This window comes from Prunus persica, chromosome G1 (assembly GCF_000346465.2).
Source record: "Prunus persica cultivar Lovell chromosome G1, Prunus_persica_NCBIv2, whole genome shotgun sequence".
Taxonomy (NCBI): Eukaryota; Viridiplantae; Streptophyta; class Magnoliopsida; order Rosales; family Rosaceae; genus Prunus; species Prunus persica.
This window is the reverse complement of record NC_034009.1, coordinates 40,842,268-40,869,218: the sequence shown is the minus strand read 5'-3', so window position 1 is coordinate 40,869,218 and position 26,951 is coordinate 40,842,268. Positions and strand designations below refer to the sequence as shown.

Sequence of the window (26,951 nt, the reverse complement as noted above, 5' to 3'; positions counted from 1 at the left end):
GCACTACGGACAAATAAACAAACAAATAGAACTGAAATACAATCATGTGATATAATCGGTCTATATGACGATAAAATTAAAAAATAATAATAAAAAAACCCGTCAAATTGTGATGGTAGAGAAGAATATGACTCCTTACATGTAAGATATCAAACATGTTTGTTTGTTTTTTTAAATGAAATTCACATATTAGCAAAAATAAATAAATAAGGAATGGTTTTATTTCTTTATCTTTTCAAATAGATTGAGATAAGGACTTGCTTTTGTGATTTAAAGATTGGTACATTGCATGATGAGTTTAGCACTTGAGTTCATATACACCATAGCAGCACATGTGCAGATAAAATCATTGATGGTGGTGCATGTTAAATGCACCCACACATTAAGAGATTATAAATATGAGAAAATGGAAGACAACTTATCATTATCCTTTTTTAGGGTTTTAGATAAGGCTTAGTATATAGAATTGCATATGACCCATAACTTCATGTTTTGAGCCAATTATAGCTGTCTTTTCATTAAAGGGAAGATATGTGTCTGCAATTTTTAAGTGGCCCAATTCAAGTATGTTCTAGAGTATATAATTATCGCAAATCATAACCTTCAAAAATTGTATTGGGATTATTTTAGAAGATTTAATTTGAATTATTTTTGGTCGAAAATGAGTTTTCAAACAAAATGTAAATATAAAAAACAAATGTCACCTCTCCCATGGTCCATATTAGAAGCCCACAAGTGGGCAGCCAAAGCCTTAGCTTATAAAAGGGGGAGCTTCTATAATGAGCGGTTCAATTCAATAGTTCAATAATAACTCTGCACTGAATCAAACAGTTGTTAAGGACCTTCTCACAATAACCCTTCATTTTAGCCTCCATGTACAAAAGTCAAAATTTATAAATTGACATTCACCAACCCAAAACCAATGACCATAGCTCAACTTGGAAAAATCGCGATTTATTATGAGCGTTCTTTGTGTAATTGTGTGATTTTACGGTTTCACCCCTTATTGATGAATTTTTGGCATGGACACTCACTTTCAAGTTTTTTTTCTTGCATTAAAAATATGATAGTCCACTTCTTTGAAATTAGGAAAATACTAATAGCTCAAATTTTTTTTTTTCAAACTTTGTGACATCTTATGTGACACAACATCATTGCATTGAAAAACCACTCATGGTATAAAATTCAACGAGACAATATCATGTTTATTGAGAACCGTAGTATTTTTGTGTGTAAATTCTCATATTTGAGTCTAAATAATGGTTGGAGAATACACTTCAGAAGAAAAACTACGCACCTTTATGTAGAAGTAGCTTATATGAAGAATGAGTGTTGAGTTTTCTGGGTATCAAAGACATGGAAATTGTTCCAATTTCATCGGTGGGTGCTTTTATAATAAGCGCTTTTGAGAGAGAGTGAATTAACAAACAAGTACTTAAATATTCCAACTGTGCTTTTGGGGATAAAGGAGGGTCATATATTCTGTATACCTTGCTAGAAAAATTATACATATTCAAACATGTCAGCTGTTCCTCCTAGAAGACCTTTTGACTGACTCATATGTACATATATAGGTTCGATCGATTTTCTACAATAATACAGCCTCATATCTTTAGACTTCAATTCTGCAACTTCTAATTATATCAGAAGAACAGAATATTCTTTATGAACTAAGGATAACAAGAGGACTTGTGAGAGGATTGGTATTTGGTAGGACAATTCGTTTACACATGGTTGTTTTCGCATATTTATGAAATATCGTGTTGGTCTATTTATTTGACTAAATGTTGTCTAATTTAATTATCTTTTTTTCAACGGCGAACTTTGAATGTTAACTTAAAAATTGAACAACAATGATCATGAATGACATTGTGAAGTGAACGCAAACAACTAATTAGCGTCGTATTAACTTACTAATCCGTTAGAGCTTGAGTGCACCTCATATACACGTATATAAAGTTTTGATGCATGTATGTTTATATTGAAGCTCAAGTTAGGATAGAATTCCATTGATTAGGATGTTCTGACTGCTCAAAATGGTGTAAATCGATGGAATGAAGATATATTCCCAATGGCGCACCATTTGGTATATGTTGATTTTATCTAAAACAAGGAACCCCATTTGGAATTTGGCTTCAAGTAGTTGTTATTTTCAGTCCCTAACACCTTTTCTCAATGAAAAGTCATTTTCTTTTAGTGGGGTGTGGTCATGGCTTCAACCTCACTGATTCTTAATTCACTACAATTAACCTGCATCTTCTGATCTCTAACAGCTAAAAAGTGGTCTTCCCAGCATTATGATCGATAAAATTACATCAATGATCAAAATCAACCACTTAATTATCATATAGCTTTCCAGATTAGAATATATTATTGGAATATCTATTCCTTCTATATATAGGTACATTTATAGAGACTTGATTAGCTGAATATGTTCTTGCACTAGTAAATAGCGACTGTAAGTTACCAAATGGGGCCAATGTAAGTGTTCGACTTAAATAATAAATTTTGATTATTCGGAAAAAAAAAATAGCGAAAAATAAAAGTTACCACTGCGTGTATCAATAGACAATAGTTAGGGTTTAAACAGTAAAAACTGCACGGTAAATGTTAAACCCTAAGAATGCAACATTGTAGGATAATAATTTGACGTTTATAAAAGGGTTATTTACTCAAATGGTCCTTAAACTTATACCCAAGTTGCATTTTAATTTATCAACTAAATTATTCGTTCAAATGGTCTACCAACACTCTATATTAATTGGCGAATTGATCATACTGTTACACTCCGTCAATGCTACTGTTAATTTGAGAGTTAAAATTGTCAATTTATACTGAAATATTAATAAATAAATTAAAAAATATATAAAATACTATAAAATCAGAAAACTAAAAACTAAAATGCCCAATAGTAAAAATTAAAAAGAAAACCTACCATAACCCTCCCTCCACCTCTATGAGAAATTATAGAATAGTACGGATGTACCATGTCAACGTATGATACTCCCATTCAAATTTTAACACGTGTCCATTTTTGAAAAGAAATTAATTACTTTATTACAGACTTACTTAACTTTTATCTTTTAAAATAAAATTAGAAAAGTCTTTAAAAAGAAAATTAAAGAATTTTCCAACCCTCCGTCTCCAACTCAAACCTGCGCCACCCCTAGCCCTTGCTCTTCCTGTCAAATTCCTAGGGTGACGTCTGTAGCACCTTTTAGAGTATGCTTCAACTCAATCCACATCGGCTGTGCCTTCCATTGATTTGTGTGTTGCAGAGTGAGTGTACTAGAGAGTGTGTTTGTAGCAAATTCAATGGTGCAAGTGAACAAAGATGTGTTGTGTTTGGGATTTGTGGATGCTGGGCTGTGCCCAAGTAACCCAAGGTGCTGCCATTGTGATCAGAGTGCATCAATTGGAGGACAATCTTCTTCAATTTGATTTGGCTAATAAAAGACTTGGGTTCAAAATCGGATTCTAAGGTGAATTGTCTGCTGAGCATCCGATTTTGAAGAGGAAGAGCAAGGAGAGGGGTGGCACAAGTTGGCGGTTATGGGTGTTCGGGTTGGGGACGAAGGGTTGTTGGAAAATTCTTTCTTTCTTTATTTTTTATTTTTCTAATTTTATTTTAAAAGATAAAGGTTAAGTAAGTCCAGCTATAATAAAGTAATTAATTTCATTTTAAAGATAAACACATGTCGAAATTTGAATGGGAATATCATACGCTGACATGGTACATCCGTACTATTCTATAATTTCTCCACCTCCATCCTTGCAACCCACCCCAAAATTTTTCTTCCTTCCTTTTTTCAACAGTCAAACAAAGCTAAATTCTCAAACTAAACAAATGAAAAATAAAAAATCAACAAATTCGTTGAAACCCTTTTAACACCAACACTTTTGCAAGCAATTGGGTACCCGGACAACATGGTAATGAAGGTGATGGTAGAGGCGAAGGAGAGAAAGAAGATGCTTTGAAGGCCAGAGGCTATTGGCAGTGAGGACAGCGAAAAAGGATGGATTCTAGTATAGTGAGAACTTGGAGGTGCAATGGTTTGGGATGTCGTTCAAGCGAGCATGCCCACATCCAGCAGCCTCTTGAGGTACCAAAAAGACAACAACTTTGTTAAAGCCTTTTAAGGTATGAAAAAGACACATATACCTATCCTATACCCCACATGTATCGTTGACTTGACTAAAACCCACAGAAAATGTAACGGTAGGACCAATGCGTCGAATAACAAAGAATTTGTGGACTATTTGAACAAATAATTTAGTTAAGGGACCAAAATGCAACTTGGGTATAAATTTGAGGACCGTTTGAGCAAATAACCCTTTATAAAAAGAGGATGAAAAAAAAAAAGGTAACTTATGGAGTCAAATCAACCTCAAAGAAGTGAATATGACATCATTGGGCATGATGAATGGTGATGAACATGATAAGTGGTGATGGAGATTATTGAAGAATTTAACATAATAAAAAGATTGTCAAACAGTAAATGTAAAACATATGTATATTAAAGAAAATACAAACTTACTTATTTTTGGTTAAGGACAATTTAGGTAGTTAAGTTAATAAAGGAATGATGAAAATGTACATAGGTGAAATTTTTGGAGTGACAATAATATTTGCATCAAAGACTTTAGGGTTAAAACCCTTGACACTAGTCAATTGGGCAATGAATTTGATATACGGCTAGAGTAAACATGAGTCTCCTAATTAATCAAGGAGATTTATTTACTTGATTAATTAAGGGATTTACTTTCTTATTATATATAGTTGACAAAATTATTGTATAATTAGGAGATACTATCCTAATTGATTACTGTATCTATTTCCTTGTAAAGCACTCATGTAAACTCCTATATATACCACTTTATGAAGAAGAATAAAACCCAACCTAAAGAATTCAAACCATATTCATATTTTAGCATGGTATCAGAGCAATCGATCCTAGGTTGTCTCTAAACTCTCATATCAAATTTCTCATATTCAAACCCAAACCCTAAATCAAATTCCTCATATTTAAATTCCCCAAATCCAAATCCTTCAAATCCTCTTATCAAAATTCCTAAATACATAACCCCAAATCTTATATACATACCTCTCAAATCCAATTCCTACATCAATTCATACATCAAATTCCTCAAATCCCATTCCTCCTATCAAATTCCTTACATTATCATATCACATCTTACTTCCGCTGCGATGTCAAGAACCCCTACGATTCTCTCCCTTATTGCAGACTCACAGAAGCATGCGATCAATCCTGTTGACCCGACTACTCGGACTCGTGCTTTTATTGCCACCACAAAAGGTTCTTCTTTTCATACGTCCTCTCAAAAAGCCGCATGGATTATTGACTTGAGTGCTACGGATCACATGACATTTGATCTTGGCCAACTTATTAGTCTCAAATCATCCACTCCGTCGATGGTGTTTGATGCTAATTGTACCCCCTCCCCTGTGGTTGGGGAGGGCTTTCTATCTCTTTCTACTTCCATAAATCTGGATTCTATATTGCTTGTTCCAACCTTGGACCACAACTTGTTGTTTGTTGCATAACTTACTACTACTTTGGGATGTACTGTAACGTTTTAGCCAAATCATTGTGTTTTTCAGAACATCCTCACAGGAAAGACAATTGGTTGTGGTACTCGGCGAGGCAAACTCTACTACTTGGATTGGGCATCAGATAGTGAGACCAAGGTTGGTCAAGCTTTCACAACCAATGGAACTCGTTTTGAGAGAGAGAAAGACAAAGTTTGGTTATGGCATAAACGTCTTGGGCATTTCTCGTTCGGGTATCTTAAGAAGTTGTTTCCATCATTATTTTACAGTCTTAATGTTTCTAGCTTCCAGTGTGATACGTGTGAATTAGCTAAGAGCCATCGTGTCTTGTTCCAATTAAGTTCAAATAAGAGTTTGGTTTCGTTTTCTCTTGTTCATTATGATGTTTGGGGGCCTGCTAACATTGCTACTCCAGTAGGAGCTCGATGGTTTGTCACGTTTATAGATGATTGTACACGCATGACTTGGGTTTCCCTTCTCAAAACTAAAGGGGAAGTCAGTTCCAAGTTTCAATAATTCCATCAAATGGTAAAGACTCAATTTCATGCTAGAATTCAGGTTCTTCGTTCTGACAATGACGGAGAATTTCTCAACCATGATCTTAACCGGTTCTTACAAGATTATGATATCATACATCAACGCTCATGCCCTTACACTCCCCAACAGAATGGAGTGGCTGAAAGAAAGAACATACATTTATTGGAAGAGTTTGTGCCTCTCTCTTTGGTGTCAATATGCCACGATCTTTTTGAAGAGAAGCCGTCGTCTCTGCAGCATACCTCATTAGTCGGATTTCCTCTAGTATCCTAAATTTTCAAACACCACTTCCAAACACCTCCCACACAAAACCTGGAACCCCATATTTTTGGCTGTGTTGTTTTGTCCACTTACATGATCACCAACAAAGTAAATTGGATCCCCGAGCTGAAAAGTGTGTTTTCATTGGCTATGCACATTAGAACGGATACCGGTGCTATCATCCTCCTAGTCAGAAGATCTTTACCTCCATGGATGTTGTGTTTCGGGAACACAACTTATATTTTTCAGCATCACAGGAGGAGAATCGAGAATCCACCACTGCTCAAATTCTTGATTTTTTTGCTCTGCATTAAAACGACTTGTCGCCAGTGGAAAACGATCGGTCACCCTTCCTTAGTCCTTCAAATCCAGAGAACCTACTTCAAAATGACCGGTCGCCAAAGGAAACTGATCAGTTGTCTTCATGCTGTCAAAATCAGGAGGAGGAAATTGGACCATTTTATGAGATTTTGCATGCTTAAGCTCCAGTACCACACCAATCACCTATTGAGGAAGTCATTCGGGTAACATCTTTCCTTGAAACTAATAACACTAATGAAATATTCCATGATGATTTGATTTCAGAATGCACATGGCCTATATATCAGTTTCCAGAAAGGAAGAACCATGGCAATCCTTAAGTACAATATGAAGCAGATCTTAAAGCCAAAGGAAAATACCCCATCAATAATTATATATCTCTCAGTAGATTATCAGAGTCATATGTGCACTATGTGAAGCAGCTGGCTGACATATCTATCCCCAACAGTGTAACTAAAGCACTAGAAGACCCAAAATGGAAAGAAGCCATGAATGAAGAAATGCGGGCTCTCTAAAAGAATGTCACATTGGAACTCGTGACCTTACCTCATGAAAAGAAGACAGTAAGATGTAGGTGGATTTATACTGTGAAACTCAAAGTAGATGGATCTATTGAAAGATGTAAAGCTAGATTGGTGGCGGAGGGGTACACACAGAGATATGGGATAGACTATTAGGAGACCTTTGCCCAGTAGCCAAGATTAACATTATTAGAGTCCTATTGTCTCTAGCAGCAAATCTCGATTTGCCACTACATCAGTTTGATGTCAAAAATGCATTCTTACATGGAGACTTGGAAGAATAAGTATATATGGATTTACCCTTAGGATGTAATTCAGCTCTTGACAAGAAGAATCAAGTTTGCAAGCTTAGAAAGTCATTATATGGGTTAAAGCAATCTCCCATAGCATGGTTTGGCATATTTACTAAATCTATGAAGAATTTTGGATATACACAGAGTCATTCGGATCACACCTTGTTCTTGAAGCGTGATGAAGGAAAACTTACTGCATTGACATAACTGGAAATAACACAGGAGAGCAACTAAAGTTGCAAAAGTATTTGTCTCAGGAATTTGAGATGAAGGATTTAGGTGATATGAAGTATTTTCTCAGAACCGAAGTAACAAGGTAAAAAACTGGTATATTTATGTCTTAAAGGAAGTATGTAATGGATCTACTCACTGAAACAAGAATGCTTGGATGTAAGCTTGCTGACACACCCATTGAGATGAATCATAAGTTGTGTAAAGATATAGATCAAGAACCAACCAATAAGGAACAGTACCAACGCCTTGTTGGAAGGTTGATATACCTGGCACACATAACCAGATATTGCATATGATGTAAGTGTTGTTAGTCAGTTTATGCATTCACCCAGTGTTTTTCATAGGAATGCTGTTGATCGAATCTTAAGATACTTAAAGTTAGCCCATGGGAAATGATTAATATTCTAAAAAAATGGAGATCTTGAAGTTGTTGGATATACAGATGCTGATTGGGTTGACTCTATTATTGATAGATGTTTTACTTCAGGTTACTTTACTTTCGTGGGAGGTAACCTAGTCACTTGGCGGAGTTAAAAACAAAATGTGGTTTCTTGGTCTAGTGCAGAAGCATAGTATCGAGGAATGACTCACAGAGTTTGTAAATTACTGTGGATCAAGACTATTGACAGAATAGGGCTTCAAGCCAGAAAAGCCAATGGAGTTACATTGTGACAACAAGTCAGCTATCGATATTGCCTATAATCTAGTTCAACATGATCGAACCAAACATGTTAAGGTGGATAGACATTTTATCAAAAAAAAAAAATTGAGAAGAAGATCATCCGCTTACCATTCGTAAAATCAGAAGATCAACCTATCTTAACAAAAGTTGTTTGTGCAAAGTATTGCATGACTCACTTACCAAGTTGGGCATTGGTGACATATATGCACCAACTTGAGAAGGAGTGTTGACGTGAGTCTTCTAATTAATCAAGGAGATTTATTTCCTTGATTAATTAAGAGATTTACTTTCCTATTCTATATAGTTGACAAATCATTGTATAATTAGGAGATACTATCCTAATTGATTACTGTATATATTTTCTTGTAAAGCACTCATGTAAACTCCTATATATCTCCTTATGGTCCTTATGCAGAAGAATAAAACTCAACCTAAAGTATTCAAACATGTCACATTCCGGGATCGGCTCTACCGTAGCACGATATTGTCCGCTTTGAGCCCCCCTCTCTGCCCTCACGGTTTTTGTTTCTGGGAACTCACAAGCAACTTCCTAGTGGGTCACCAATCCTGGAATTGCTGTAGCCCTAACTCGCTTAACTTCGGAGTTCCTATGACTCCGAAGTCAGTGAGCTCCCAAAAAGCCTCATGCTATATGGAGGTGGGCATGTACATATAAGACACATCACCCCCTCTCCATTGATCGATGTGAGATGTTACAATCCACCCCTCTTAAGGGCCCGACATCCTCGTCGGCACACTCGCACCACACGGCAGAGTGGCTCTAATACCAAATTATCACATCCCAGGATCGGCTCCACCGTAGTACGATATTGTCCGCTTTGGGCCCCCTATCTGCCCTCACGACTTTTGTTTTTGGGAACTCACAAGCAACTTCCCAGTGAGTCACCCATCTTGGGATTGCTCTAGCCCCAACTCGCTTAACTTCGGAGTTCCCATGACTCTGAAGCCAGTGAGCTCCCAAAAGGCCTCGTGCTAGATGGAGGTGGGTATGTACATATAAGGCACATCACCCCTCTCCGTTGGTCGATGTGAAATGTTACAAAACCATATTCATATTTTAGTATGAGTTGCATTTGAAAATGTACTCAACTTTGAATTGTTGTCCTTTCAATCCAAATTCATATGGTCAAACATACCTAATTAATAAATTTGTTTAAAGACACCTAATTAAGTTCATAGGTCCTGGACTCCAACAGTGTTATGAATTCCTTATATACTCTCTGTGTTTATGGGAATGAATTATGTAAGAACAATTGTCGGGTCGTTTTTTACCATTTTCAGGAACTGGCTAAGGTGGTCTAATAAAAGGACAGACTAAATATTATTAAATTTTTAGGATATGAATTTCTACCACATATGGTAAGTTACTGGAATTCCAAATGAGGCAAAACAACAAATTAAAATGCTTATCTCTCTATTTTTTTCAGACAGATTCTTTGTTGAGGGTTTAGTCTCATTACCTAGAGGAAATTTTCACAGAGAGAGCGAGAGAGAGAGAGATGGATGTCAAGTAAGGGCTCTTAAGAAGGAGAAGCTTTTTTTAAACACTACCAGTCATTCCAATTTCAGCCATTGGCATTTTTTGGGGCAATATACCAGTTGTGGCCTTAACAGTGCTCAGGTAAGTGCGATTTGAAAATGCCATGCCTTTATTCGTGTGGCCATGACCTTTTGTTTCTGTCTTTTTTCTTTTTGGTCTTTTGTGTTTCAGCAACTCTTGACTCCTGATGCAAGATTCTTTAATTTTTCTGAGTAGAAAATTTGTGTTGGTGGTGTTTGCTAACTTCATCCCATTAATAACATGTTCACTCATTTCAATGGGGAAATTAAGAATAGAGGAGATGACGAATGAGTACATGATCAATTACTCCATTAATTAATTTAATTTTTGTTTTTTCAAGTTTGGATTAAGGATTTTAATATGGAACATACATAATTTCGCCTTCTTATATGTTAGCAAACGTAAAGGAAGTCACAAATTAGAATAATTTCAATACCCTTGTATTTGTAAACACATGAAAAATCAAGAATTGAAATAATTCTAATATGTTAGCAACTTCTACTTTCCTTCCAATCACTATTTATGCATAAATTTTACTTTTTATGTTTTTGATGAATTATTTTACACGTGTTAAACTGTGATTTGCAAAAATAACTGTATCCTTTCAGAAAAGGAGGTAGAAGACAAGTGGTGTCCTAATTCTATATGCATGCAAAATGTAAGTGTACCTCAAAACAATGGCTTTTACTGCTCTGGGTCATCACCGTTTGGAACAAAAGGCAAATTGAGGAAATTTTAGTTGTTGAAAAAGAGAGCATTAACAAAGTGGTCTGGTGGGTCAGTAAATTTCAAAGTTTGGGAGATATCTTGAAGTCGTTGGGGTGTGTCTGGGTCGTTTAACCCAAAGTAGGTTTTGTGCCTTTTTTCCTGGAACGGTTAAATGTTACCTCACTCCCATTGGGATTGTGTATATGGAATGAAATTCACTTATGGTTTTTTTATTCACTACAACTTGACAAGTAAAGTGAGTTACAGGATCTCTCTCTCTCTCTCTCTCTCTCTCTCTCTCTCTCTCTCTCTCTCTCTCTCGGCACATTCTTTTTTTTAAAATTAGACAATAATATAATTATTTGTGCCTTATTTATCAGATGATGATGTCTCATAAAAATGAGACATATTAAAACCAATCGTATCACTACATAAGATGTGATTAATAATGTGGTCAATAAAGATAGTCTAGTAAACTTAGTAACATTAGTCAACAGTATATGTCACTCTTTGGGTATATGTCACTCTTTGGGTGTATGTCAATCTCGGAATGAGTTCCAGCAATGACAGTTACAGACAAGGCTCAGATTCATTAAAGAACAAGACCCATCTGTTTTTAATCCCTTATTTTCATTGATTTTGAAGAGTAAGGAAATGTTTGACTTGTATTTTACGTGAAAAGGCTAAGTTATGTGTTGGTCTTGTTGTAGCAAAGATGGGTGATCACACTACCACAAGGAACCTGCAGCTCCACCACAACCCAGTTTTTGATGTCTCACTCAATGTGCGAGGAGGCTCCAAGTACATTGATGACGATGGCCGTCCGAAACGAACTGGTAAATTATACTTCTGTAATGGAGGTCAAAGCTTAATTTTTGGTTGCAAGGAAAACACCTTGACAATGCTAATAAAAATGCATGTACTTTATGTTCATGTTAAATTGTTAGTCATTAATCTTTGTCTTGCTTGTGCACCAGGAACTGTTTGGACTTCAAGTGCTCACATAATTACTGCTGTGATTGGATCTGGGGTTCTATCCCTGGCTTGGGCCATTGCTCAGCTTGGATGGATTGCTGGTCCTGTTGTTATGGTCCTGTTCTCCTTCATCACTTACTACACTTCAACTCTTCTTGCTGCCTGCTACCGTGATCCGGTCACTGGAAAAAGAAACTATACTTATTCGGATGCTGTTCGATCCAACCTTGGTGAATTTTGCTGATGTTTTGATCTTTTTGGCCACATGAAAGAAGTGTTCTTTCTTCTTTTTTTTGGTCCAAAGGTCTAAAGCTCAATCTTTGTTCTTCTAATTTCAAATTTTCAGGTGAACTTCAGGTCAAATTCTGCGCATCTGTTCAGAACGTGGTCCTTATTGGAGTTACTATTGGCTACACTATAGCAGCAGCTATAAGCATGGTGTAAGTCTTGGTGATGTTTTGAGTACATATTATGTTAGTTATTTTAAAATGTTCATTGGGCTTATGGTTTTTGTTATTGATTAAACAGGGCAATAAAGAGGTCTAACTGCTACCACAAGAGTGGTGGAAAAAATCCATGTCATATTAACAACAATCCCTACATGATAGCTTTTGGTATCTCAGAAATTGTATTGTCTCAAATTCCAAACTTTGATAAGTTGTCCTGGCTCTCCATTGTTGCTGCAGTCATGTCCTTCACTTACTCAGGAATTGGATTAGCCCTTGGAATTGCTGAAGTTGCTGGTACAAATAGCTACAATTTGCTGCTATGCCTCTAAATCTGAACTTAGTTTTAAGAATTCAAGCAGTTCTAGTAAAGTTGACCCGAGCTTGTTTTTGTGCTTTTGAACACCAGTAAATGGAAAAATCAAGGGAAATATCACTGGAATTACCATTGGCACTGTGAATCCAATTCAAAAGATGTGGAGGACCTTCCAAGCACTTGGTGACATAGCTTTTGCCTACTCTTACTCTATCATCCTCATTGAAATTCAGGTTTATATCTTCTTCCAAAGTCAAAATGTCATACATTTCGCGGTGATTTATGTATTTAACCAAACATTTACATGTAACAGGACACAATTAAATCCCCACCATCTGAGTACAAGACAATGAAGAAGGCCACTCTATTTAGTTTGATAGTGACATCCATTTTCTACATTCTGTGTGGCTGCATGGGCTATGCTGCTTTTGGAGACTTGTCCCCTGGAAACCTCCTTACTGATAAAGGTTTCCACAACCCATTTTGGCTCATTGACATAGCCAATGCTGCCATAGTGATCCACCTTGTTGGTGCATACCAAGTGTTTGCACAACCCATTTTCGCACTCGTTGAGAAAACAGCTGCAGAATTTTTCCCAAATAGCCAATTTATCACAGAAGACATCAGAATCCCCATCCCTGGTTTCGGTGCCTACAACTTTAACCTCTTCAGATTTGTTTGGAGGACATTTTATGTAATCATAACCACTTTGATTTCCATGATCCTCCCATTCTTTAATGATGTGGTTGGATTTCTTGGGGCTTTGGGATATTGGCCACTCACAGTTTACTTCCCTGTGGAGATGTACATTGCTCAAAAGAAGGTACCAAAGTGGAGCACAAAATGGATTTGCCTCCAAATCCTAAGTCTTTCTGTCCTTGTAATAGCACTAGCTGCTGCAGCTGGCTCAGTTACTGGTGTGGTTCAAGACCTCAAGATCTACAAGCCCTTCAAGACCAGCAGTTGATTTAGCAAAGCCTTTACATGCAGTGCCATTCTAGTTTCTCAATGCAAAAGACAAGAATTCTAGCAAAACCTTACTGAAATTTAATTTCTTGCTATACAATATTTTTATCTCCAACTGAGTTCTATATCATCAATCAGTCTGTGCATTTTACATATTGTTGGGAATTATATCCAATAATGACGGTAAGGATCTTACGAAGCTCTTGTATTTCAACGTCAGCTACTAATTTCACTGTTTGGAACACTTTAATTTTTTTTAGCATGAACTTTCTTCCTACATAAACTAGTCTGTTTTTGGAAATCGTTTATGTTAAATCCATCACTAGTTAGCCTTGATGCATGCATACACACATACGTATACGTATATATGTACAAGTATGAATTATAAAGTTATGTTATAGGTATTTTTTTAGTTTTGCCCAAAGTTAGGAAAGAGGAGGGGGTTTTTCTCACACACACTGCAAGAGTGCCATGACGGTTGAGCTTTGGACTACTGATCTACAAGTAAATACCCTTTTCTACTAGGCTAGACCCTGTTAGCTATGTATGTTGTAGTAGTTTGCATGGCTAACATTTGGTTGATGCACAGCCATATGATCAAAAGGCATGACTTGTAAGATCAGAAGTTTTGAACTGTTACTAGAAGTACTATAAAAACTACATCCCAAAGTTGAGCAGCTCAAAACGGTGGCTCCTACTGATCTGGGGGTCCTGGCTGTTTGGAACAAAATAGAAGTTACGTGTGAGAGTTGAATCTTGAAAAGGATAGGAGGGAGAAAGTGCTTTGGTGGGTCACGTTGGATGAAAATTTGGAGTCTGTTGCACACAGGCAAATATTGCATTGGTGGTTGACGTTTGAGTATTCTTGGGTCTATTAGACCCTGTGGCCTTACACTTTCTTGCCACAGAATTGCTATATGCACCTCCCATTCCCATTTTGTATGCCGACTTCAATTCTCTGAACAAGGATACTTAGGGCATGTCTAATGTTTTTAGAAAATGAAATTGAGAAAACGAATTTACATTCTCAAGATTCGAGAATGTGTTTGATAACTTAATTGGAAAATATATTCAAAAAATTAAAATAGTGAAAATGTGTCTAGTAGTACAATTTGAAAAAAAAAAATAAAAATACCAGGCACGGAAACGGGCCTTCAGTGCCTATTTGGCATTGCTTATTTGGGATGATAAGTGATTTTTAAAAATTTTGGGAAGCCCAGCCCATTTGGTAAACTATGTGAAAATCACTTATTGTTAAAAATTGCTGTGAGAGAAAGCTATAAAGGAAAACAGCTAATGAGGTGCTTTCATTTTCTGATTATGCAGGAATCAGTTTCGAAGAGGTGTTGGGTTTAATAATTATGCCGAAATCATTTTCTGATTATGCGAAAATCAGTCCCAACAACACTTTTAACCAAAAGTTTACCAAATGCCAAATTACTTTCTCTCATAACTGATTTCTCTCACAGCAAATCTGACAGTGATTTTTTTTACAACACAGCAATGCCAAACTGCCCTTAGTCTCTCTTTAACCCTTGTGAACCTGTGCTTCATTTGGGTTTCTGTAGTTCTTCTTGGGGTTTGATTAGTGTGTTGTGTTAATGAGAGCTGAATAAGCTCATATAACTAGGCCTAGATCCATTGGCAATTTTTGGGGGACAATATTTGAGCACAAAGTTTTTTCAAGCTTTTAAATCAATCACCAGATGTGGCCTTTTATAGTGCTCAGGTAAGTGTGATTTGCAAATGACATGCCTTTATTTATGTGGCCATGACCTTTTATTTTTGGTCTTTTGTGTTTCTGCAACTCTTGACTCTTTAATTTTTTCTAAGTAGAAAATTTGTGTTGGTGTTTGTTAACTTCATCCCATCAATAAAACATGTTTACTCATTTCAAGTGGGGAGTTATGAATAGAGGAGAGAACGAATGGGTACATGATTAATTCTTTTATATGTGTCAAAATATAATTTGCAAGAAGGAATGTCTCCTTTAAAAAAAAGTCGCAATCAGTGTCCTAATTATATGCTCGCAAGTGTTAGTGTAACTCAAATCAATGGCTTTTACTGCTCTGGGTCATCATCGTATGGAACAAAAGGCAAATTGAGTAAATTTTAGTGTTGGAAAGGAGAGCATTAAGAAAGTGCTCTGGTGGGTCAGTAAATTTCGAAGTTTGGGAGAGATCTTGAAGTCTTTGGGGCCGTTTAAACCAAAGTAGGTTTTGTGCCTCTTTTTTTTTTTTCTCTGGAACGGTTAAATATTATCTCACTCCCATTGGGATTGTGCATGGAATGAAATTCACTTCTGGGTTTTTACTCTTTACAACTTGACAAGTAAAGTGAGTTACATGGTTCTCTCTCTTTTTGAGCAACACCATCTTTCTAGAATTTAAAAATAATAAAATTATTTGTACCACATTCATTAGAGGATCATGTCTTGTAAAAATGAGATATATCAGAAGATACAAGTGAATTTTATCTCTACGTAAGATGTAATTAATAAGGTGGTCTAGTAAACTTAGTCACACTCACATTAGTCAACAGTACATAAATTGGATTTGTGTGACTCTTTGAGTGTATGTCAATCTCAGAAGCAATGTCAGTTACAGAAACTCATAACAAGGCTCAGATTCATTAAAGAACAAGATCCATCTGTTTCTCATCCCTTATTTTCTCAGATCAAGCTCAGCCACACATCACAGTCAGCTCACTCTAGTCAAAGTATTGTTAAAACTGTTTTAGACCCTTAACAAATTGTAACCCTATGCCACATCAGCTGCTAACTTAGTTGAACTGGTTAGTGCTGATGTGGTGGCTAAACTAGATTACCAATGCCGATTACAGTAATTATTGTGAGAGCATTACTTAAAGGACTATATAAGGCTTTTACCAGCCTTCAATATCATTATGTAAGAATTTTCTACAAGTCAAATATATCAGAGTTCTTTAACGATTCTTTGATCTGATTGATATTGATTGAGATTCTGTTGTGCTAAGATTGACTGCCATGGCTTCGATCACAGCTCTAGAGTTATTTTAGCTAATAATTTATTTATATTCTTTCACTTGTATGTATTAAGTCAGTTGCCTTGAGAGAAATAATAAGATTTTTATCAGTTTATCAACAATGTGTTGGTCTTTTTGTAGCAAAGATGGGTGATCACATTGCCAGTGGGTATAGTTCAATTGGTTGAGCTTTTCCACCTCTACCCATGTGACCAGAGGGTCGAAAACCCCAAGGCACCCAATGAATATTTGTGTAAACCCCTGTCCCCCTGTCGCTTGCACTAAAAAAAACAAGAAAAATAAAGAAAAATAAAGATATGGGTGATCACACTGCCACAGGGAACCTGCAGCTTCACCACAACCCAGTTTTTGATGTCTCACTCAATGTGCAAGAAGGCTCCAACTACATTGATGATGATGGCCGCCCAAAACGAACTGGTAAGTTATACTTCTGTAATGGAGTTCAAAGCTTAACTTTTGGTTAAAAGCAAAGCATCTTGACAATGCTAAGTAAAATGTATGTGCTTTGATGTTCATGTTAAATTGTTAGTCATTATTCTTTGTGTTGTTTGTGGACAGGAACCGTTTGGACTTCAAGTGCTCACATAATTACTGCTGTGATAGGATCTGGGGTTCTGTCCTTGGCTTGGGCCATGGCTCAGCTTGGATGGATTGCTGGTCCTATTGTGATGGTCTTGTTCTCCTTTATCACCTACTACACTTCAACTCTTCTTGCTGCCTGCTACCGTGATCCGGTCACTGGAAAGCGAAATTACACTTATTCAGATGCTGTTCGATCCAACCTTGGTGAATTTTGCTGATGTTCTGATCTTTTTGGCCACATGAAAGAATTGTTCTTTCTTTTTCTTTTTCTTTTGGTCCAAAGGTCAAAAGCTCATCTTTGTTCTGCTATTTTCAATTTTTCAGGTGCACTTCAGGTCAAATTCTGTGGATCTGTTCAGAACGTGGCCCTTTTTGGAATTTCTATTGGCTTCAATATAGCAGCAGCTATAAGCATGGTGTAAGTCTTGAGTGTTTATATTCAATTAAGAATTTGGTGATGTTTGAATACATATTATGTTAGTTATTTTGAAATGTTCTTTGGGATAATTGTTTTCTCTATTGATTAAACAGGGCAATACAGAGGTGTAATTGCAACCACAAGAGTGGTGGAAAAAACCCATGTCATATAAACATCAATCCCTACATGATAGCTTTTGGTATCTCAGAAATTTTGTTGTCTCAAATTCCTAACTTTGATAAGTTGTCATGGCTCTCCATTGTTGCTGCAGTCATGTCCTTCACTTACTCAGGAATTGGATTAGCCCTTGGAATTGCTAAAGTTGCTGGTACAAATAGCTACCTTTTGCTTCTAAATCTGAACTTAGTTTTAAGAATTCAAGTTGTTCTTGTAAAATTGATCGAAGCTTGTTTTTTGTGCTTGTTAACACCAGAAAATGGAAAAATCAAGGGAAATATCACTGGAATTACCGTTGGCACTGTGACTCCAATTCAAAAGATGTGGAGGACCTTCCAAGCACTTGGTAACATAGCTTTTGCCTACTCTTACTCTATCATCCTCATTGAAATTCAGGTTTATATCTTCTTCCAAAGTCACAATGCCATACGTTTCTCGGTGATTTTTTGCATTTAACCAAACATTTACATGTACCAGGACACAATTAAATCTCCACCGTCTGAGTACAAAACAATGAAGAAGGCCACTCTACTTAGTTTGACACTGACATCCATTTTCTACATTCTGTGTGGCTGCATGGGCTATGCTGCTTTCGGAGACTTGTCCCCTGGAAACCTCCTCAGTGACAAAGGTTTCCACAACCCATATTGGCTCATTAACATAGCCAATGCTGCCATAGTGATCCACGTTGTTGGTGCATACCAAGTGTTTGTGCAACCCATTTTCGCGCTCGTTGAGAAAACAGCGGCAAAAGTTTTCCCAGATAGCCAATTCATCACAAAAGACATCAAAATCCCAATCCCCGGTTTTGGTGTCTACAACCTTAACCTCTTCAGATTGGTGTGGAGGACATTTTATGTGATCATAACCACTTTGATTTCCATGATCCTCCCATTCTTTAATGATGTGGTTGGATTTCTTGGAGCTTTGGTATATTGGCCACTCACAGTTTACTTCCCTGTGGAGATGTACATTGCTCAAAAGAAGGTACCAAAGTGGAGCACAAAATGGATTTTCCTCCAAATCATAAGTCTTTCTGTCCTTGTAATAGCTCTAGCTGCTGCAGCTGGCTCAGTTACTGGTGTGGTTCAAAACCTCAAGAACTACAAGCCCTTCAAGACCAGCAGTTGATTTAGCAAAGCCTTTACTTGTAGTGCCATTATAATTTCTCAATGCCAAACACAAGAATTCAAGCAAAACCTTATAGAACTTTAATTTCTTGCTACAATTTTTTAATGTCCAACTGAATTCTATATCATCAATCATATGGTCCTGTCACTGACATGCCTCTCAAGAAAATATGGTACCTTCACAAGCACCATTGAGAGTGCGGTTTGTTAAACTTCCACTGACAAAAAATGAAACTGGTCAACAAATCTTAAGAATTACTACTTGGAAAGGCATTTCTAGGTAGATTTGAATATATATGGTGATCTAACTTGCACTTTCTTTTTTGAAATCTAATAATCAAAATGTTAGGGCCTGTTTGACAACTATTTCAATTTTAGTTTTTAGTTTTCAGGGCTTTGATCCCATCCTCCCCTCTCATCCTCTCTTTCAGTCTCATACTCACTCCCATTCTCACTTTCCTCTACACCCTAGCACAAAAAATTAAAACTAAAAACTAAAATTGAAATGGTTATCAAACGAGCCCTTAATCTTGAACTTTAATTCTGAACATGGATATTTCAGTTTTTGTATTGTCAGATTCCCTATTTGGAAGTTGTACGACTACCCATATTGAAAAGGAATTTTGTTCTTACTTGTAAATATTCATGCCCAAGTAGGCTTACAAACTGATCATGATCAAATGCTTTCTGGGTTGCGTCAGATCAAGCTATCCAATTTTATCCCCCAAAAAAATGCAACGAATTTAGTTTATTATTTTGTCCACACAAAAAAAGAAAAGAATTTCTTTTATCCATTCGACCAAAACAAAAAGAAAAAGAATTCACTTTATCTACTTTCAAATATTACAACTGGAATAAAAACTGACTTGTGACAGAATCAATGAAATAGTAGTTACCAGACCGCCAAGGGAGGAGGCGAGGCAAATGTGTCTTTTTGACTCAAAGCCTCATAAAAAATATAGGTGGCTCTAAAGGATGAGGCAAATAGTTAAAATAATTATTGCTTTCTTATTTAGTTTTACCCATGGAGGTTCTTTTAAATTTATAAAAATTGTTGGGCGTCAAATTGCCTCACACTTTACAGCAAGGTATTTTGTCTTTGTCTAGAAGAGGTGATGAATCACTCCTTGAAGCTTGACAATGGTGGCAAGGAAATTGTGGTTTGCTTTGCTACATACCTCATCCCTTGGAGATGCTAATTAAGCAGCTTTGAGAGTGTTTTTCTCTGTTATTTTGGTTGGCCTGGAAAAGAAACAATATGCAACTCAATATGGTTACGGTTGCATCCGAGGTTCCGTGTTTGAATGACCTATTTTTCAATATCGCTTGTATAAAAAAGAAGCTCATAACACATCAATTTTGGAGCACAATATTCCTGTTGCAGGCTTGGTGAGACCAAATATCATTGTTGAATATTTATTTGAATTCTGTAGTTTTGTTCTTCTTCTTTTTGTTATTTTTTTATCCAGGAATCTTACATGTTGGAGCCTCAGCTTGGTCTGCTGAACAGAGATTCCAAGTGATTCCTCACTTGAAGTTAAATGAATCAACTGTTTTTTTTAACACCAAGATTATTCATATAAATATTCCAAAACCAGTTAATATCTTGGTTTAATCTGCTCCTCTGTTTTCAGCTGCATAACAGCTGGCCAACAAGATGTCTTTTTTTCTTCTCTTTTTTTCTTGAGTATCCAGTAGAAGATGTCAAAATTCCAGTGCTAAATCGAGTGAGTGGTTAAGTTAGTGGGTCTTTTGGTGCAATATGTCTGCATTATTTTAATATCACAATCACTTAAAAAAGAGGAAGAAACGTTTGACTGATATATTATTGATGAAAATGCTCTGAATGGGTTTGATATACTCTCTCTCTCTCTCTCTCTCTCTCTCTGTGTTGTGGGGATGAATATTTATGTGAGAACCATATTCATTATTCTTATCTTTCAGTAAGGGATGGATGACAAGCCTTACACGTGGGACAATTTTTTATTCTGATTTCTAGGGTGGTGTTTTAAAGAGAGATTAAAATATCGGTTTTTAGCAGCTATGAATTCTGCTATATAAGGAAGCTCTGATTGATCCAAGATATGCACAACCAACAACCAAACTAATATCCATCTCTCTGTTGTTGGGTTGCTGCATTTTGCCTAAGCAAAGAGGCTTAGCAACTAATGACGGTAAGGATCTTAAGAAGCTCTTGCTTTTCAATGTCAGCTACTAATCAATAGCATTGTTTGGAGCACTTTTTTTATTTAGCATGAACTTTCTTGCTGCATAAACTAGTATATACGCACAAGTGTGTATCACGAGGTCCTGTTAAAGTAATTTTTTTCATTGCCAAGGTCAAAATCTGTGGATATGTGGGTTCGAATCTTAGATTTTTGGTCTACAAGTTAAGGTTTTTTTTACCCAATTAGACCTATTGGTTATGTTTTTTAGTAGTTTACATGGCTAACATTTGGTTGATGCACAACCATATAATCAAAAGGCATGACTTGTATGATTAAAAGTTTTCAACTGTTACTACAAGTACTAAATACACCCCAAAATTGAGCAACTCAAAACAGTGGCTCCTGTTGATCCGTTTGGAACAAAATAGAAGTTACGTGTGTGAGTTGAAAGTTGAAGGAGAGGAGGGAGAAAGTGCTTTTGGTGGGTCACTACACTAAAAATATCAAAAGTTGGGAGAGATTTTCAATATCTTTGAAGTTCAGTCAAGTTGGATGAAAATTTGGCGTGTGTGTTGCACACAGGCAAATATTGCATTTGGCGGTTGACGTTTGAGTCTTCTTGGGTCTATTAGACCACGTGGCCTTGCACTTTCTTGCCACAGAATTGCTATATATACCCCCACCTCCCATTTCCATTTTGCATACCGACTTCAATTCTCTGTACTTCATTTGGGTTTCTGTAGCTCTTCTTGGGGTGTGTTTAGTGTGACATTCTAAGTGTCAGTTCATTGTGTTGAAGCAGAGAGAGCTAAACAAGCTCGTATAACAAGTCTTAGATCAATTAAAGAACAAAACCCATCTCTTTGTTTTCCTTCCTTTTTTATAGATTTTGAGTGCATAGAGCTAAAGACTTGTTCTTTTATCGTACACAAATTAAAAGGCTTGAACTTTTGTGTCTTTTATGACAAAGATGGGTGACAATACAAAGAACCAGCAGCTTCATCACCACCAAATTTTTGACGTCTCAGTTGATGTGCCTCCACAAGGAGGCTCCAAGTGCTTTGATGATGATGGTCGTCTCAAACGAACTGGTAAATTTATCTTCTTTACCACAGAAGTATGCTAGAAAGCATTTAAAAGACAGGTCTTTGGCCTTGATCATGTTAAAATTGTTGGTCATTAATCTTTGTCTTGCTTGTTTACCAGGAACTGTTTGGACTTCAAGTGCTCACATCATTACTGCTGTGATTGGTTCTGGTGTTCTTTCCTTGGCTTGGGCCACAGCTCAGCTTGGATGGGTTGCTGGTCCTTCTGTCATGCTCTTGTTCTCCTTTGTCACTTACTACACTTCCACTCTTCTCTCTGCTTGCTATCGTTCCGGCGATTCTGTCACTGGAAAGAGAAACTATACTTACATGGATGCTGTTAGATCGAACCTTGGTAAATTTTGCTAGTGGTTTGATCTTTTTGGCCATATGAAAAAAAAAAAAAAGTAGTCTTTTACTGAAGGTTCTAAAGTTTTGTTCTGTTAACTTTGATTTTCTTAGGTGGAGCTAAGGTCAAAATCTGTGGATATGTCCAGTACTTGAACCTTTTTGGAGTTTCCATTGGCTACACAATAGCATCATCTATAAGCATGATGTAAGTCTGAGTATTTAAAACTCAATTAGGAATCTGGTGATGTTGTTTTAGTGATGTTAAAATAATATTTGGGCTTATGGTTTTTTTTTTTTTTTTTTTTCTGGTATTGATTAAACAGGGCAATAAAAAGGTCTAACTGCTTCCACAAGAGTGGTGGGAAGAATCCATGCCATATAAACAGCAACCCCTATATGATTGCTTTTGGCATCACAGAAATTATTTTCTCTCAAATTCCAAACTTTGATCAACTTTGGTGGCTCTCCATTGTTGCTGCAGTCATGTCCTTCACTTATTCAACAATTGGACTTGGCCTTGGAATTGCTCAAGTTGCAGGTACAAATAGCTAGCTTTGCAGCTAACGTTATGATTTAAAATCTGAACTTATTAGTTTTTGGGATTAAATTGGGTTTTACTAAAGATGACTGAAGCTTGCATTTTCTGCTTGTCAATTGCCAGCAAATGGAAACATCATGGGAAGCATGACTGGAATAAGTATTGGCACTGTGACTCCAATGCAAAAGATGTGGAGGAGTTTCCAAGCACTTGGTGACATAGCTTTTGCATACTCTTACTCTCTCATCCTTATTGAAATTCAGGACACAATAAGATCCCCACCATCTGAATCCAAGACAATGAAGAGGGCCACTCAAATTAGTGTGGCAGTCACTACCCTTTTCTACATGCTCTGTGGCTGCATGGGATATGCTGCTTTTGGAGACTTATCCCCTGGAAACCTCCTCACTGGTTTTGGTTTCTATAACCCATACTGGCTCCTGGACATAGCCAATGCTGCTATAGTAGTCCACCTTGTTGGTGCATACCAAGTCTATGCTCAGCCTCTTTTCGCCTTTGTTGAGAAAACCGCAGCACAAAAATTCCCAGATAGCGATTTCATCACGAAAGACATCAGACTCCAAATCCCTGGAATCGGTCCTTACAACCTTAACCTCTTCAGAATGATTTGGAGGACAGCTTTTGTGATCATAACCACTGTGATCTCCATGATCCTCCCCTTCTTCAACGACGTGGTTGGACTTCTCGGGGCTTTTGGGTTTTGGCCACTCACAGTTTACTTCCCCGTGGAGATGTATATTGTTCAAAAGAAGATCCCAAAGTGGAGCACAAGATGGCTTTGCCTCCAAATCCTAAGTGTTGCTTGCCTTATAATAACCATAGCAGCTGCTGCTGGCTCAATTGCTGGGGTGGTCAGTGATCTCAAGGTCTACAAGCCATTCAAGACCAGCTACTGATTTAGCAGGATTTAACCAACTGCCCATTTACTCAGCATTTCCTAAATCAGGGAAGGAAAGAGAATTGGTCGTTGGGGTCAATTCTTGTTCATGTTCATATAACAAAGCATAAATTGGTGGTGTTGATGTTAGTTTTTGTTGCTTAGTGTCTCTGTGTTGGTTTTTACTGTCTTCGAAAAAAGAAAAGGCGGTGCCATGTATGTATTCATCTGAAATCAAATCAAGAGTACTTCCCATTTCCCAAGTAATTTCTCTGATTTTTCAATGCAAATTAGAAGAAATATGGCAGAAGCTTATTAGTCTTAGTTTAATTTAAAGATCCAATATTTCATCAATCATATTGCCCTGCCACTGAGAACCATTGAGAGTGCAAGCAAACTGTTAAAACCCCACTGACAGAAAGAATTAAACATGGGAAAATTTAACCATCCAAAAATTCCATGGATTGCATGTGCTGCAGACATGACATAAAGAGATGGACCCCATGAAATCATACTTAAACTAATCAGATAATGTTGTGAAATCTGTCCTTTTCTGCTTTCTGGGAAGATCCAAGATAATGGGTTTTTATTACAAAAACCAAGTACTAAGTACTAAACGCTAGAGAGTCAGCTTTTCACATCTAGGCATTGATATCCATTTAACACAAAGATTCAAGAATGTTTTAGCCTTCAGCCTTTCTTGTACACCAAGTGACCGAATCAACCTAGCCAATTTAGTCACCTAGCCCAAATCAATCTAATTTAGTATGTCCACAAAAATAAAAAAGCTCCAACTGTCCACAATTGCAGCAATTGATCTTGGAAATCTGAACAAGGATATCCTTTTGCAAATGTGAATGTGATCCTTTAAAAAAGTGTTAATTTCCTTTAAGATTGAAATTGCTTGTTTTCCTTGCACAGCAAAAGGAAGACTAGTTTAGCTGTGCAGCGTTTCTGGGGTTTTTGCCCCCCCTTTATCATTTAAAAAAAAGAAAAAAGGAAGAGTAGTTTAACTAGAAGAAGTTTCTGTGATGTAGGTGTGAATGTTCCTTTTAGAAAAATCAAAAGGGACTGCAGACAAATCAAAAGGGTAAAGAAAGGTGGAAGATATATTATTATATAGTGGTTGTGCTCATCAAAAGCTTGACTCTTTGAGGTCATGAATGAAGAAGCTTGGTTTTAGTCATTGCTTATAATAGTGCTGTCTGTTCATCCAAATGACAACGCCTAAGTTGACTCTCTGACCCTCCTCTGTGCATATAGGCAGTTGAAGACTTATATAAGTCGTGGTAGTGGCAAGGGGGCTGCTCTTGGCAGCCACCCTAGGGTTGTGGATGGCAAGTGGTAGGGCCTATGTCTCTATCGTCAAATGCTGCTCAAAAGCTTTTCCGTCTCTTTAGCTTCTGCACTTTAGTGAGTTGTTGTGCCTTGTCGGTGGGTAAAGATTAAAGAAAACAAAAGTGTGGGTTTTGTGTTCTAAATATAGTAATTTAGAGTGGCTCCAGCGAAGGAGCCCAGCCCGAGGCAAGGGCAGAAAAAAAAAAAAAATTTCGCTCCAGCGTGCAGCCCAGGCCCGGGTTTGGTGTGGGACCCACCAACTCGGGCCAGCCCGAAGGCCAAACCAGCCCCAGGTCCAAAACGCGGGTGCTGACGTCAGCGCTGGCGTCACGCTGACGTCAGCTAGGGCTGTCAAAAAATTTTTACCGTTGGCGCGTGCAATGCACGCGCCAACGGTAAAAAAATTTTGAATCAGCGCGCGCTGACGTCAGCGCTGACGCCAGCGCCAACGGTAGGCTGCCACGTGTCGCGCTCAGTGCCTTCCGATCTGCTTCTCCTTTCTAATCCAACGGCTGAGGCTTTTTTGGGTGAAAAAAATATGAAAAAAAATTCAAAAAAATTCTAAAAAATTATGGTATTTTTTTCTATAAATACCTATCAATACCCTTCACTTTCAACACCAATACTCTTACATTTCATTATACTTCTACTAATATTCACTCTTTTTACACAACATTTTCCTCTTTTTCATCTAGCATTTTGATTTCATATTTTTATGGCTTCTTCTATCGAAACCGGAGGGGCTTGGAGCACAATGGAAGATGTTTCTTTGTGTGAGGCTTGGCTCCAAATTTGTCATTGTCCCGTGTCCGGCAATGAAATGAAATTTTTTCATATGTGGAAAAAAATTCATGCCGAATTTTGTGAAAAAATTCCGGGGTCTACTCGTACGGAGATGGCATTATCCAGTAGGTGGAAAATTCTCAATAAAGAGTTGGGAAAATGGAGAAATGCCCTAGCAAAAGCGATGGACAACTATAGAAGTGGGCAAAATCGTACTAACGAGGTAAGTATTTTATAATTTTTGTGTTATTAAGTTTAATCTCCTAATATATATATATTTTGTTAATATTGCTTACATTTTCAATATGTTGTATATATTTTGTTAATATTGCTTGCATTTTCAATATTTTGTTAATATTGCTTGCATTTTCAATATGTTGTATATATTTTGTTAATATTGCTTGCATTTTCAATATTTTGTTAATATTTCTTGCATTTTCAATATGTTGTATATATTTTGTTAATATTGCTTGCATTTTCAATATTTTGTTAATATTGCTTGCATTTTCAATATGTTGTTAATATTTCTTGCATTTTCAATATTTTGTTAATATTGCTTGTATTTTTAATATGTTGTTAATATTTCTTGCATATCCAATATATTTTAAATATTTATTGCATTTCCATTTTTTTGTTCAATAGATGATTCAAGCACAAATGTGGTTCGGTGCAACCGGGGGTGGCAAAAAAAGTTTCACCCATCATGAATGTTGGGAGGTGGTGAAATTTTGCAAACGCTTCGTAATTATTCCAACGGGTCCGGAGGTTGTGTTAAACGAGACGCCACTCCGTGATTCAATGACATCGGATTCACCTCTTGATTCTCCTATGAGTCAAGACTCACCCATCGAAAAGGAGCCGAGGCCCATTGGCCGAAAGGCCGCGAAGGCAAAGAAGAAGGGTAATTCAAGCAATCAAAATTCACAATTTTTGGAGGAAATTGCAAGGCAAAACGGCATAAGAATAGAAATGGAGCAAAAACGCCAAGAGCACGAGTTGGCCCTTGATGCTGAGTTTGCACGTGAAAGGGAGTATTTGCGCAAAA

General features: G+C 36.9%; 3 protein-coding genes across 4 annotated transcripts; all 3 read left to right on the top strand.

Moving 5' to 3' along the window:
- LOC18792680 (amino acid permease 3) lies at positions 11,427–13,415 on the top strand. The gene is made up of 6 exons (XM_007224333.1): positions 11,427–11,547; positions 11,689–11,916; positions 12,033–12,126; positions 12,215–12,429; positions 12,542–12,681; positions 12,762–13,415. The coding sequence occupies exons 1-6, from the start codon at positions 11,427–11,429 to the stop codon at positions 13,413–13,415; spliced, it is 1,452 nt and encodes a 483-aa protein (XP_007224395.1).
- LOC18789078 (amino acid permease 3) lies at positions 16,459–18,746 on the top strand. The gene is made up of 6 exons (XM_007226270.2): positions 16,459–16,855; positions 16,997–17,224; positions 17,345–17,438; positions 17,552–17,766; positions 17,872–18,011; positions 18,093–18,746. The coding sequence occupies exons 1-6, from the start codon at positions 16,735–16,737 to the stop codon at positions 18,744–18,746; spliced, it is 1,452 nt and encodes a 483-aa protein (XP_007226332.1). The 5' UTR covers positions 16,459–16,734.
- Positions 20,814–24,052, top strand: LOC18793059 (amino acid permease 3). 2 transcript variants are annotated; one of them, XM_020554617.1, is made up of 6 exons: positions 20,814–20,919; positions 21,884–22,004; positions 22,120–22,353; positions 22,461–22,554; positions 22,673–22,887; positions 23,011–24,052. In XM_020554617.1, exons 1-6 carry the CDS (start codon positions 20,914–20,916, stop codon positions 23,802–23,804), a joined length of 1,464 nt encoding a protein of 487 aa, XP_020410206.1. In that variant the 5' UTR covers positions 20,814–20,913; the 3' UTR covers positions 23,805–24,052. The 2 variants fall into 2 exon arrangements, with proteins under 2 accessions (XP_020410206.1, XP_007222588.2); XM_007222526.2 differs by lacking the exon at positions 20,814–20,919 and having other exon boundaries at positions 20,960–22,004.